Here is a 15,326-nt window from a genome sequence, read left to right as displayed (position 1 = left end):
GATTCGATCGCGTGACCTCGTGCTTGGCAACTCAACACCATATCCACTAAGGAACCACGGCGGGCATGGCGCCTTACGAACAGCGGTGGATCTGCTGATCCGAAATCGCCGCATGGGCAGGTGAAAACGATTTGCTCCGCTCGCAATAGGCTTTGTTTTACGCCACTGCTGCTGGTACTCGAGGTTGTCGCTCTGGTTGCCCATATTAGGGGCAGCTGAACTGCTTCCTTGCGAGAGCTGTAGGCCCTACACTGTGGTAACTGCTCGTGGCTCGCGTGAACCACGTCATCCTGTCCAGACATCCGAACTCGTCACCAGGCCTGGACGTCCAGCTGAACTCCTATGCAGAGATGACTGGGAATAACAGACGTTGAGCGAAATAGGCTTTCTCTTTCTTACAATGCATTTTTTTCACAATGCATTTTTTCAATGCAAAACTACAGATACTTTTTTTTTAGTTCGCGCAGCGCATTTGGCGAGTCTAAGATTGTCCGTGAATGATGCAGAATTTATTCGGCGGTATTCAAAAGTGGTCGAACTTGGTCTCCTCTTCCAACGTCTCAGCAAGTGGATCGCAGTAGCGATCTCCGTTCGGGAACGTCAAGCTCTCGCTGGTGTATTCCTTTAGCTTCTCCAAACACTGCTCGTAGTCGGTGTACGTGGCATTAACACTGCTGAAGAGGTAGTACTTTGAACCTGGAAAAAGAAAATTCAAACAAAAGATCTTGGGCTACATCAAGCATGTGATGCTACGTTGTCCACAGGAATTACATTGGGAATCGGAGATGTAAGGGCGTATAAAAAAAGTACGTTACCGTGCGCGAGAACTTGCCCGCCGCGACGGTCCCACGGCCTACGAGGGGCTGGACATTCAGTTTAATGACCCGCTGCTCACTTACCAAGAGATCACCTCCCACTATCGGAAAGGCAGAACCAAATTCCCGCTCCCACACGCCAAACTCGAACGCGCGCAGGCGGCCGCGTTTCGAATGCTACAAACGGACTCGTATCCGTCACGAGGCCTACTAAGTCACTATAACTCAGAAATCCCGGCAAATTGCCCAGACTGCCCAGAACTTTATTGCTCACTCTCGCACATGCTATGGCAATGTACCGCGTTACCAAAGGGCCCTCTCTCCAGTGAGCCCGAATGGGAAGACGCCCTCAAAAGCCCGGACCTCAAACTCCAACTCAAGGCCGTCCAGAGGGCCCAAGAACTGGCGGAGCGTCACCACGTTCCCGTCCCGACTTGAGTTGCCTACGGTTTCTGCCGGAGGAGTTCCCCGCGTGGGATCTCCAACGGATTGAAAGTCCTCAGGACTTCAATAAAGTTCTTGACTGACTGACTGCTGGTGATCAGACCCTTCGCGCAAAAAGAGAGGCGAAGTGAGGAAGGAGTGAAGAATGGAGCAGAAAAGCGTCGGTGCTCCATGCGTTGCGCCACTCGTGATGATGATGATGATGATGATTTATTGCAACACCTTTGAAACGGGGCGGTGGCTCTCAGTGACCTGGTTTGCTTGAGCTAATAAGGCAACCTATACTTGCGCATCAATACAGCCTTTTGACTACATGCTGGTAATCTTTTGTGCCGGTGGGTGAATACCTTAGCGTTCCATTAGGACGTGCGGAGTTGTAAGCGGATTTTTGCTGCGGCAGAGACATACCTCATGCCTTTGCGAATATTTGCTCCGGTATGGTTTTATCCTTACACAACCAGCTTGGTACTCAAATAGCAAGGCGCGGCATTTTGGTCATCCCAGAAATTTTGCGTTCTGATCTTTTTTGCCATTATTGTAAATCTCCACCGTTCTTCTTTGTTTCCGTCCTTAGAATCCAATTTCCTGCCTCTGGTTATCTTGGAATTCCGGTTTCGTTGGTATCTCTCTGAAATATTTAAGGTTATGCGTTTGTGATGGCTACCGATGCAATCTGCTCTTTGTTCATACATCGTCGTTTGGTCTAGTCATTCGTACGCCGTTTTCTAAGACTAAGGCGTAGTCGATAAACGACTGCCTGTTTCCGCATCGCCACGCTACCTGTTCATGACACTTATTCTCTTTAAAATGCTACAAGGTTTCGCTCCTGAAACAGATACAGCACTATGAAGCCGTTGGAACCATTATATCGGTCTAGATCATGCATGTGCCAATGCATATCTTCTACTAATGTCACCTGGGCTGGTTTTCTGAATTCAATAACATATTTTCTAATACAGCAAATCACTCCTATATTTCGATTCCTGATATCATTCACTACCTGCCCATAAGTAATTTATTCCAAGCCTGATCTTTTTTTTTCTTTCCATGTGCAGCTAATTCATAGATGCACCTTACATGCCTATTTTACCTTTTAACACTTCAAACAACGCCTGATAAGCCTGCATAAGACTGATTTTTCTAGATCCAGTCAACCATGATGACGATGACGATTCCGCGTAGAATGTGTTCTATTTCGAAGCTGCACAGGAAATGAGAGTTATGTGGTACCCCCTGCCCCTCCCCTTCGCTTGAAGAAGATTTAATTTTCTCGTTGCTGCTGACGAGCCTACTAGAAGGTGTGCATACAATTACGAATCCTACACCGTGCTTGTCCTGCCTTCACCTGAAGATGTCTTAGACAGCGAGAGAAATAAAAAGAGTGAGGGAGAGGCGTGTGGGAATTATTGAGGGCACTCACCTGAATTATCTTGTGGGACTTGCTCGAGAACAAAACAGCTGTCTGTGTAGTGGAAGCGTACACGAAGCTGCAAGCTTTCGCTGACATTTTCTAATGTCGAAAGCGTAGAAAAGAAAGAAAAAAGGACAACTCAGCAGAGCTTAGTGATTGCACTAGAACGAAACTCACACACTGTGACAACAAGATACTCGCACACACGACGACAACATTACGGAAACATTACGAAAGCATTACGAAAACATTGCACCGCGCAAAAAGTAGTGCTCGTCCACCACATTATTCCTTGTCGTGGCTCCGAAATAGAGGCAAAGGCGCCGGAAATCACAGAGATTGTGTGGGTTTCAAAACGTTTCACAAATAGATTTCACGCAGAGAACGTTTCAATACTCACCGCTCTTCCACGTAGCGTAAATCTTGCCTTGAGCAGTTATGCTCGCTTCTCCGTCTCTGAAATCCAGAGAAACTTGTGAAAAAAAATTTGATCATCGAGTAAGCTGGCGGGCGTTTATCTTGATTACCGAAGACAGGACCGCATGTAATCTGCACTGACTCGTTGCAGCCCCAATTTGTTGCCTTCATCACTTTGAGTAAGGGAAGTCACTTGCTTAGTTTTTTGTTTTGATGTCGGTATGCTATATTGGCTAGCAGGCCCCCTGATACAGCAAACAGGAATGTTAGGTCACGAAACGGGCCGAACATGTTTGTTCACTCGTCACAATTTGACCTCTATAACGTGATCAACGGTTTTGCACAAGGTGTTTGGAATAGAAACAACGGTCTTGCGGCATCGAGCCGAGCATTCTGACCAGTAAGCTACGGTCGTATTGTCCAAGTGCTCTGGGCGCTGTTAATATCCGGCATCACATTACAGTTCTGATGTACGAACTCTGTGCCTGTAATATTATAGACTTTTAGCCTGTCCGCTATTTCGGTAAGCGGGAGCGGTTTGGGCGGATTACCGGATTTGCGGGGGCGTAGTTAGATCGCTGCAGCCGCCCGGTAGCGTAGAGTTCAACCAGACAAACGCAGAGCTAAAATTGCAGTAACCCACTATATCCCGCTTCGCTGGTGGTGCAAATTTTTGGCAGCGGCGCAATTGTGAACACGATTACGCCACTGTCAAATATTTGCACCAGCAGCTAAGCAGAATATAGTATTTAGCTTTGTGTTTGTGTGGTTGAGCTTTGCACCACCAGCTGGCGCCACCAATCTGGCCGCTCACGTTTGCGCCCCCGCTATACCGGCAAACCACCCGCACTTGCCGGAATACCGGACACGCTAAACGTTTCTATTGAAGAACCTGCGGCAGCTCTCTTCTCTCCCACTGGCTGTCCCATTACGCAGCACCTCTCGTCTCCGAGATCTCGACCAATTCCAAAAATTTCACTTGTGCTAAACTGATTATTAATGAGCAGTACAAACTAGTTCACCGATTTCGACAAAGCTGAAAGGCTGGTAAATTATCCTTTCTCTTTGATTTCCAGCATTTAACAGCGACAAGCAGACGACGGGTGCCCCAGTGGTTAGAAGTTATGACGCAAGTCCGGGCAGGACGGCGCCTCCGAGATTTTCGGCGCGGTGGCCTGGTCTCGGAGGTCGTGCCGACGAGCCAGGCTGGTTTAGGTTTTGAAAGGTCAGATGCAACAAAATTCCACTTTGACGAAATTGGTTGTAATTGAGCCGTATATGCTCATGTACTGTTCATGCAATCATGGCAAAGCTGGAGAGATGGTAATCGGGCAAGTTTCTCATTACAGGCTTCCAAATAGCATATAAGCAGACGACGCGCTCGCCTGGCAGTTAGCGGATGTGACGCGCGACCGAGCCCATCGACTCCGAGATGTTTAGCGCTACACGAGCATCGCCTGATCTCGGAGGCCATGCCGACGATCCGCGCTGGTTCTGTTGCGCGATTTTCGGTTATGCATTTTTTCACGGCGTTTTTTTTTCTGTTTCCGTACGAAAAAAACGTAATTTATTGCGAGCTTTTTTTGACGCATCAACTTTCATTTCAATCATAAAGTTACGCGCCGAGACCGCTCTATACCTACGCCATTTGAAAGTAGGCTTTTTACACGATCTAAAATTTTCTTCCAGTTGGCCTTTAACTCATATGCGCCTAAACATCGGCAAACTAGAAACTGCAGAACATTTTCTTAGTACAATACCTTTCAGGGAGTTCAGAATGGTGGAAGAACACTTTGTTGAGAAAAGTTCCCTACCAAGAAAGCTCGTCGATAATCCCTATATGAAGCATACGGGCTCCTATATAAGGACCCACATGTTTTAGTGCCATACGATATTAGTGCGTACGTTATGATGTTTAGTGGATTTACGATAGGGTTTTGTGCGAGACATAGAGTTTTTAGGGGCGTCCTCCAGCTAAGACGTACGTTAGGCAGGTGAACTCATTCTCGAGTGTCATAACACTTGAAACCTCTTGCATGAATTTCGATGTCACATTTCTCACAATGTGTGACTGTTTCCATCATGGCAAGGGGTACACCTGGACGGCCGTGTGGCATGACAATTCTTCATAACTCATAGCGTCTTCTCAAAGATAGTCATACACTTATAAAAAAAGCCATCTGGGAAACTACGCTGCCGTTCACGAAAATTCGCCCTCATCTCACCGTGGTTCACCGTCGTCGTTGTTGATGTACTTGGCCTTGTAGGAGGCGTGGATGCTCTCTTCAGTTGTGGAATCGGTAGTTATTAGTTTTTGTGTAGGCCCATTTTTTTTAACAGTCAAGCAGCTCAGATCCAGCTGCGGGTCGGAAGTGGCATCCAAGATGAAAAACTTGAACGTGTCCAATATCTGGAAGTGGAGTTGAAGGCATCGCAGATGCCTCATGAGCATCGCTTTCAGTTCACGTAAGCACATCTCATCGCAGATAACCGTTACGTTTCCGCACACACTCGGAGGGGTAAATTTCTTTACGGGAAGCAGGGAGGCTTCGGGAACAATCTGTAGGTGGCAAATTTATATTATCGCGGGTTAGCGACAGAGCGAAAGCGAAGAGAGCTGTGGAGAAAACAACAACCAGGTAAGTACTCAAGTTACGCCAGAGTGGCCGTAATGCGATAGGATTTTGACGACCTGTCATTCGAAGAAAACTATGCACTGTGTTTACAGGAATCCTACGAGCACTATCGAGCGCCCTCCAGAACGAAGTCTGCTCCAAGTGTAGGAGTCGCGTTTCCTGGGCAATGCACGTTGCATCACGCCTGTGCTATCTAACGTGGAGTCGCGGTGCCTGCGCACGCTGGACAGCTTTCAGGCACGAACACTGCACATGCGCGGTGTTCGTGTTCTGTGCTATAAGATTACTCCTTTAGCCTTTTTCGTGTTCGCGATCAATCTTTTTATTGAGGCGGGTTGATTAAATTATGTTCAACTAAATGCAATGCGTACAGCTGACTTGATTTTAATTATATGTAAGGTAGCATAATGTTTATGCACTTCATCATTGGCAAGTTATCCCGAAGTGCACCTGATCAGGCAGACGCTCAGTGTGAGACGTTGACGCAATGAGGACGAAGGCGACGTGCTTCCCTTCCTGAGGAAAGGGAAGTGCAATCGATGATGGCAGGAAATTAGGTGGGGTGATGAGGAAATTTGCAGGCACAAGTTGGAATCAGCCATAACAAAGAGATAATTTAATTGAAAGAAGGCAGAGAGGTCGGCCTGAGCTAAGGTGCTCTAGCCTGCTACTCTGCACAGGGGGAGGGGGAACGGGGACATAAAGATGTGATGAGGGATGATGATGACATAGCAAGAGGGATGCGCAAAGGCGAAAGCAAGTTCAACACTCTGATGATAAACATTCACAAATGTCATCCATGAAGCCACAATCAGGCTTCGCATCAAGTTTGTAGACACCAATTTGAGTGAACATAAAAGACGGAAGCCATAACAAGACGGAAGTAATTAGAGATCGCGGGAAGAGGCCTTCCTCCTGCAGTGGACATTAAAATTGTCTGATGATGATGATGATGATGATGATGATGATGATGATGATGAAAGCTTCTATACCCGTTGCGTCGATACTGGCGCGTACCCCCTTGAGAAATGCGACAGGGAACAATAATTTGCTTTCAAAACTCTGTACATTGCATAAACACACATTCTAATCTCTAAAGGGATCAAATGACCCTAAATATAAATGAAAAGCCATCTGCTGCATGTTTGAATGCAGCATGCAGTGTAGCACATCGCGAGTTATTATTTCTCTAAAAGGAATTCGATCCTGCCACTCATATTGCTAGCGACTAAACCTGGGTATGGGCCAGGAATGGACACCTACACCCAGCGGCACACGCCGAGTGGGCCAGTACAAACGCGTTGCCCAAATATAGCAAGACTTTAGGACAATCAAGACGCGTTCAGGCATAACTCGCTATTCCAAGAAGGCACAACTGCAAGGAAATTTTATTTTTGGTTAAATATTTATATCAGTAGCCCGCGCTACCGAAGCAACCTTGGCTGTCTCGCGTTCTTATTACCAGCCCTTCATTAGCACTTAGGCAGACGGCCCGTGCGCCTGGTGATTAGCGGGTGCAAAGATCCCAGGACGTCGCCTTCGAGGTTGTTTCAGCGCACCTCGGGCAACCGCGGATGGCTCCTCCTCTTTGGAGTTCGTGCTCAGGAGCGGCGCACGCCCACTCACACGTCACTTCCGGTGAGAGGTATAACGGCTGCCTTCATTTCTGTTTCCATATGAAATACTTCAGCACTTTTTAAATCTAGCATCTTTTCACGCATTGACTCGCATTTCGAATGAAAAAGTTGCCCGAAGGCTGCTGTATATGTGTGCACATCATCTGCTAGGTTTTGATACGTGCGGTCCTAGATTTCGTAGAAGTGGGCCTTTGAGAGGGTCTGTCTGCGTAAGAGATGTCCACGAGCCGACATTGTACGCGCAGATCTAATTTCCTCGATTTTATCGCTCGATTACGCATTAACAGAGGCGCGCTAAGTGGCACTGTAGGTTTTCGGTCAGAATTCTGTGCTGTGCGAGCCGCACACTTTGTGGCAAACACGCGATTGCCGACAGATGTTCGAGGACGGGGCCATGATGCGAAAAACGAGAGAACTTCGTAAAATTTCAGCGCGCGAAACCTGCAACACGTGATCTAGTAAGAAAACCCAGCGGCCAAAAAAAAAAAAAATGTTGGCCCATTTTTGTTGGAAGCTGCATGCACAGGCCATTGCGATATTAAGCCTTGCCCCGGTGGACGCAGAACGATTCGCTTAAAAAAAATGAAAGGGCATCATTCGGTGCCAGCAAACCGTCACAGGATGTGTCTGCCTGTCGTGCACCGGAAGTAATACTTGTTTTTTTTTTTCTTAACATAGCGCATTGTAGACTTCAGCGCCTCGGGTGGCGCCAAAGGGATTGCTCTCAAGAATTGAACAATCTTGTACGTTGCTGGCACGCACACTCACCTCCCGATAATTGCCGACTTCTGTGGAACAGTCTCCCGCTGCCGTGTACCCGTAGAGTACCGCTGTCACGGTGAGGGCGAGTTCGAGGTGTACACTTCCATACATGTGCATCCTGATGCGCAGCGACGATCACTTCGTGAGTCCTTTGTTCATGTCTATAAAAAAAACGGAAAAAAATATGCCTGAGATGTTGGAGCCTTGACCACGCTTAATGAGATTGCGGTAAGATACCGAACGAGAAAGCGTCCGAAGTTCTTTTTTGTATGATTGCACGGCAAAAGGGGGGTGGGAACTCAGAGGGGTCGCAAAGGCCTGTTGGGTTTTTGAACACGCCGGGGTGGAACCTGGCGGGATAGCGACGAAGCTGCTGGGTAGTACCCCGACCTCCAAGATCGGCGGCGCTCTTTTGCTGAAGATCTCGAATGTCATGTTAGCACAAGACATACTTACCACTTCCTTGAGTGTATTATGCTCGCTTCCTCGAAATTCCTTCAGCTATGCGGGGCCACATTAGGTGCCAATAACTCCTACATTTTTGTTTCATTGGTTCGCACAAAGGCACCCACTATTGCCACTATTGCCAAGATATTGCCAAATTAATGTGTGTGTAAGTCGGCGGTATAGGTGGTACACGAAAGCAGAAATAGGTAACTTTTTTTTTCCCCACAAAGTGAACCCCTATGTACTAAAAGACCCCCGTAAATAGCATTTGCGATTCAGCGTCATCAGGGTAGTGTTCCAGGAATCCGAGCTGCCGCTATCTGGCTGAGTGGCGCTGCAAAGCCGACCGAAGAAGAAATGCTCGTTAGAGAAAACTTGAGCTAGGGAACTCCTACCCAAACCCATAGGAACGGAGAAATTGTTTTTCTCGGGAGGCGCTGCATCGATGCCATGAAATGCGTTGCATTTAAAATAACAAGTGAACAGGTAGTGACTACAGGATCCAGGTGTTTTAGCTACGTCATCAATTGTAAAAAAATAAATATTGTTAACAATTTCGAATCCCCCTATCCCCCCCAAAAAAAGAACAAACCGAATCACATGTGTACAATTCCGTAACTCAGCAATAAAACAGCGATATCGCACTTTTGTGAACTGCACCTAATACTGTGTCTCAAAGGTACCAAATTTACTCACTGTACATGCTGCGCTTTAATATATACCTTTGACACTTCAGTAGGACTCTTGAAAAACCGTCGCAAACATTTTATAAAATTCACGTAAGCTGTAAACTCTTATATGCAATTTCTACGCTTAGGATGTTTTAACGAAGGTAGTTTACACAACTGAGAAATCTGCTTTTGCCTCAATGTTACGGATTTGTAAATCTTGTCTTGTATTTTTTAAGCTATATAAATTTTTAACAGCTTTCTGTGTAAAATTTCTGGCCCTAAATGAAAATTCCGCTTGTTAATGTCACTAGAATCTGACTTTTTTTATCAAATACAACAAAATTCATTAAAATCTCTCAGATGATTGTCTCATCAAAGCTTTCCTGGGTTTTACGTGTACTTAAATACGCGGACACGCAGTTGGCCCTGACCTAATATTCTTTTTAAGCGCAGCCTATAGGTTAAAGCTAATCCCGGTTCACCTATTGAAATACATGCGAAGAGCAAAAATTTTATCCTAGGACAGCCGGATAGCTGAGTTGAGCAATACTGAGTGCGTCTACAGAAGAAAGTTGAATTCATCATGCTATGGGAAGTATTATTTCGATTTCAAGGGTGTCATAATTCGCAAAAAATTGAAAAGAAATGTTCATTTAAACAATTGAAACACGGTGTTGCCAAATCAGTAGCTTAGCACACACGTACGCACGCACAAGCACACGCACACAAACACAAACAAAAAGAACAGAGGTCACAGTTCTGAAAACTGCCTCTGGTAAGGTATTCAACGAGGAGAAAGGGAACCGAAGGGCACGATTTTTATTAATAATTTCAGCAGAAACCCCGAAAGAAAGACACCAAGGACACCAGAGGGGAAATTACTTGTACTTACTAATTGAAATGAAGTAATGATCAATTAACAGAAATGAAAGTGGATGAAGAAACAACTGGCCGCAGGTGAGATACGAACTCAGGTCTTCGCATTACGGGTGCGATGCTCTTACCATTTGAGCTACCGCGGCGCGATTTTTCCTATCCACTTTCTGAGGCATTTACGTTTTATTACTGAAACTAACGCTGGGATTGTTAGTTAGCAAGGTTTGGGTACGGGCTAGTAGGTATACCATGGTATCAATCGTCACTTACAGCACATACATAGACGAGGGACAAAGAAGGACGACGAAGAGAAGCGCTGACTTCCAACTGATTTTTATTATGAGAAAAATACGTATATCTACTGGGACACCAAGACAAAAGCGCCCCCTAAAAAGCAACAACCCTTGTCTTCTTGTCTTCGGCGCTTGTCTTCGTCGCTTGTCTTCGTTGCTTGTTTTCAACGCTTGTCTTCGTCGTCCTTTTGTGTCCCTCGTCTATGTATGCAGTGTGAGTGACGATTGTTAGTTAGCGCCACCGCACACAAACATAGGCGGCAGATGGGAAACATCCTTTCTGCCCCAGGAGTCGCGGGTACATGATGAATTTCAGTGACGACAACTGGTCAATAAACGCACACATGCTACCTGTAGGCGTCAATGTTGCCGGATTTTAGCAGTAAAGTATAGATAGCCCTAGAAAGTGGAAAGGAAAACGGCGCCTCGGTGGCTCAACTGGTAAGAGCATCGCACGCGTAATGCGAAGACGAGGGTTCCTGTTGCACCTGCCGCCAGTTGTTTTTCCATCCCCGTTCACTTCCATTAAGTTATCATTTCTTTAGTTCAATAAGTACGTACAAGTAATGTCCACTATGCTGTCCTTGGTGTCTTTGTTTGGGGGCTTCTTATGATCCGGTAAAGTATGTCACAATTCGGTTGTGTAGTAAGGACTATTGTATAACACATCAATTTTGTCCGCTTTGGATATAATCAACAAGTGCCGTTGATAGGATCCCGACACGGGACACAATTTGAAACAGGCACCGGTAAATGCGCTTCGCCTCCTACAAAGCTACTGGCGACATTTTGCAGAAGGAGTGAGCCTATGTTATGGAAATATTTAGTTTAGGTGGCAGCACTATAACAATACGCTTACGAAACGATGGTGGAGTCGTGCCATAGAAGTACTGTTTTTTTTGTCAGGTTTCTGCAATCAGTGAAAGAAGATAACGTTTCAAATGCAGTGATCAAGATATTTTGACAAACCAATTTAGATTTTTTATTTAAATTAGTGATGAACTACTTTTGCATAGAAAAAGATGCATAGGGACATATGTGTCCCAGTGTACCACAAGGGAATGCAGGATGTCATTTGGCGGTACTCAATCTAGGGTGACGGATTTCTGCTCCAACAGCCGCTTGAAAAGAAATAATTTATTATTTTTTGTGCCTTTACGTGAGGCCCGTTCCATTTTCTAGACAAACTTGCATTTTCCACGATTATGGCTGGCAAACGACGCATATTCTCGTATCGGAAGAAGATATTATATAAGATTTTATTTTATGACAGCAACACCAAATCTTCTTGCGAGGTTGATGAAAAAAATGTTTGCAGTTGCGGTGCAGAGAAATTGTCGTAGAACACACAGAGACGCCAGACCATCCAAAGCCATTGAAAAAAAAAAAGACAAGAGGGAAAGCCAAGATAGTAACGTATGAGACATAAGACGTATATCGTTGAAAAGTGCTTTATTATTGTTTGGAAGGTCGAATTAAATAAGAAAATATAATGCATCGATAATTTATCCGCTCGTTTGCTAATTTACCTGATGAGTTCATTACCGAGTTACCGAGTCGTAGGTTGAGGCTTAGGTTGTGAAATATCGTTATTTTCTGCATTAAAAAAAAGCTGCAACAGAAATGCAACAAACCTCATGAAATAATGTGCAATGGATGGTCTGGGCGCTGCTAGTTAAATACAGGTTCACGAGGTAAGCATTATTCTTAACACACAAAGAAGTTGTGAAAACAGGTTATTGTTTATAGTGATTTGAATGCTATAAGAAATTGCATCGAGTGCCTGCTTTAACTAACCTTTTACCTTTGGGTAAGATTTATAAACGAGGGTGTGCGAAATAAACTGAACGCTGTCAAGTTTCAAGGGTCCGAATTACCAATGTTTTTCGCTGATAGATTTACTTTGTCATCAACAGGTCGGCTTGCCTATTTATGCGCTCGATATTAAGAGTGACCCACGCATCTTCACTGCAGCCAGTTTCGTTCACTTTAACGGGGGATAATAACAGTGAAAAGGGATAATAACACGAGAAGCACGTCTGCTTTCACGAGCACCTCTAGAAGAACATGCATATGGCTGATAGCGCCGAGTGCAATGCCTGTGGTGTCGAGGAAACTATAGAACATCTACTGTGCTACTACCCATCTTTTGAAAATGAAAGACGTGACCTCTGCACAGCTCACAATCAGTTAGATTGAAAACCGTTTACCTTGAACAAGATCTTGGGGGAACGGGCTCGCATATCGCAGCTACAAAAGGCCACAAAAGCGCTGCTGCGATATTTGAAAGCTACCGGATTGAGTCAGCCACTGTGATCCAGACTGAGTGACCGAACGATATCTCCAGTGGACTTTCTCTTCTACGTTTATTATTTCCATCACCTTTTCTCTTTCCCCAATTTAGGGTAGCCAACCGGGCTCAGTCTTGGTTAACCTATATTTGCTCTATCCTTCAGCAGTATCCAAAACTGTTACTTGCTAAAGCAAAAGAACGAGGAATGAAACAGTCTGATCGGCCGGGGTGGCGTATAAGTTATGGAACTGCTCGAGGTTGCGGGATCGAATCCCGGCCGTGGCGGCCACATTTCGATGACGGTGAAATGCTAAAACGCCCGTATATACGTTGCGTTGGGTGCAACTTCACTTCAAGGAACCCAAGGAGTCCAAATTAATCCAGATTACGACGTGCCTCAAATTCAAATTGTGGTTTCGGCACATGAAAAACCCAACAATACAATTTTCGATATTGTGTGAGTACTTACGTTGCAGTTCCGGAGGACAGTGGTCTTCGAAGACGACGCAGAGGAAGTCGTGCTTCAGAAAGCAGGAAGGAGTAGATATTCTGGCGGCTCAAGTGTATAGTGGGCCAGCCTTTGAGCGCCGCTATTTAAAGGCAGAGGGCTCGCATACGCAGACGACACAGAAGCAGAAGGCTTGATTGCGTTTTCGTTTCGGCAGAGCAGCATGGATGAAGTTTTACTATTTTAGTTTTATGACAGGCATATCTTCGTACAGCGCCTACAACTAAGTGAATTCGCTGTGCGTATGGAAAGCGAGAACTTTGAGATTTACTTTTTGTTTATTGTTTAGAGTTCGCTGGAAAATCTTCTTTTCTGTCGTTATTTTTTACTTTTTGCCTTTCTGAGCGCGGCTTCATTGCAAATGCAACGTCTGCACTGCGACTGTGCCACGTGCGCGAGCCCAGGAATTCATGCTAGAAAAGCAGCTGTGGATTGTATTGTTTTTATATTGTTTTTCTTGTTGTTGCATAATCTGAATGCGGACGACTTAGTTCAGTGAATTCGCTGTGCGCGCTGTGTGAATACGAGAACTATGATATTTTTTTTAATGTTTAGCCCTCACTGGAGAATCTTTTTTTTCCTGTCGTTCTCTTTTACTTTTTACTTTCTTTTGAGCGCAGCTTCGTTGCAGACGTAACGTCTGCATTTTTGGCTTCGCAACGTTGACGGTAGAAAAGCAGCTGTGGACAGTATTGTTTTCTATTTCTTGTATCTTCATAATCTGAATGCGGACGACTTATTTCCGGCTCACATGCACTGCCGTCTGTAGTATGATCCCTAGCCGCTTTGGCGCTGCGACGGCAGCTGAGCGGGATCGTGGAACGTTTAACGGGCAGGAAACAACCAACTTTTAACGATGATAAGTCAAGCGAGATAAAGGGCAACTGAGAAAACGGCGCCCATTGCGAATAAACCAACTGCGAGAACAGGCGCTTGTCGTCAGGCCCGGACGACACGTCGCAGGCCAGAGGTTCGCCGGTTCTTCAGAGGCTGAGCAAGAGAGCTCCTATCCAAGATCGCTCAGAAACCAAAAGCCGCGCACGAGTCAAATGATCTTTACTGTCTCGTACCGTGCACAGGGTGCACGTCATAAAAGACCAGGCGGTCAAAATTATTTCGGAGCCCCCCACTACGGCGTGCCTCGTAATGCTGTGGTAGTTTTGGCGCGTTAAACTGCCTTATTTATTAATTTAGTGATCTTTAGGGAGGCGTCGCTGAGGTAGTTTAGCACCTGCGAAAACTAATGCAGATATACTGCGAATATAAATGCTAGATGATATGTAGTCTCCCAAATCTTTAGCTGGTGTGCGGGAGCGACGACTTTTCCGTGCGTCAGCGCCGTTTGACGGGGCGAGGCTGGAAACAGTCTGAGGCTAAGCGCATGCGGACAAAGCGCGCTCAGCTGGGCCCATCGTCTACAAGGCTGTTTCCAGCCTCGCCGCGTCATACGGCGCTGACGCCCGGAAAAGTCGCCGCTCCCGCACACCAGCTAAAGATTTGGGCGACTGTACGTCGTGTATTTATTTACCCTCAGGGCCTTTCGGCATTAGAGAGAGGAGTGAGTTATACAACAAATAAAGAGGAAAAATATTACGAGTTTATACACAGTACTTGCTAATTATACAATGTTAGCTGGAACTATGAATTAATGCAGTAATAGAACACGACATATAAAGGTAACATTACAAAAAAAAAGCATCAACAGTAGTTCGTACGAATGTTTGCTATTATACAGTGTTACCTAGTGCTTTTCAAAAGTTATCATTGTTATTATTGGAAACAATATCAGAAGGAAGTTCATTCTACTCTTTTGACGTACGTGACAGAAATGAGCGTAAAAATTATGTCGTGTTACAGGCATTAACCATAACTTTATGCTGATGATGAGTACGGTGAGATAAGTGATATGGTTTCGACCTGAATTTTGGATGAAGTGTAGGATGGTGATGTAGCGTATAAAAAAATGAAAGTCATTATTACAGGTAAGGAAGAACAGAGGTCTCAAGACGGAGCCTTGTGGCACACTGGAATGAACGTCGCCATGAGGTGCGTCATGACCATTAGCGGTTACACCTAGACAGGACTGCTCGGTAGCGCATACAGATGGCAGCGAGAG

The 15,326-nt window shown here is 45.5% G+C and overlaps 1 protein-coding gene and 1 non-coding gene across 2 annotated transcripts; both read right to left on the bottom strand.

Moving 5' to 3' along the window:
* Positions 1-487: 487 nt before the first annotated feature.
* On the bottom strand, positions 488-13,328 carry LOC135914583 (uncharacterized). The gene is made up of 6 exons (XM_065447505.1): positions 13,172-13,328; positions 8,129-8,283; positions 5,313-5,497; positions 3,071-3,126; positions 2,680-2,769; positions 488-696 (listed from the first exon to the last, which is right to left on the bottom strand). The coding sequence occupies exons 2-6, from the start codon at positions 8,237-8,239 to the stop codon at positions 524-526; spliced, it is 615 nt and encodes a 204-aa protein (XP_065303577.1). The 5' UTR covers positions 8,240-8,283; positions 13,172-13,328; the 3' UTR covers positions 488-523.
* TRNAT-CGU (transfer RNA threonine (anticodon CGU)) lies at positions 10,190-10,262 on the bottom strand. The gene has a single exon. It is a non-coding gene; the product is annotated as a tRNA-Thr (tRNA).
* Positions 13,329-15,326: the final 1,998 nt, after the last annotated feature.

This window comes from Dermacentor albipictus, chromosome 6 (assembly GCF_038994185.2).
Source record: "Dermacentor albipictus isolate Rhodes 1998 colony chromosome 6, USDA_Dalb.pri_finalv2, whole genome shotgun sequence".
Classification (NCBI taxonomy): domain Eukaryota; kingdom Metazoa; phylum Arthropoda; class Arachnida; order Ixodida; family Ixodidae; genus Dermacentor; species Dermacentor albipictus.
The sequence above is the reverse complement of the archived record's forward strand: the minus strand, read 5'-3'. Positions and strand labels throughout refer to the sequence as shown.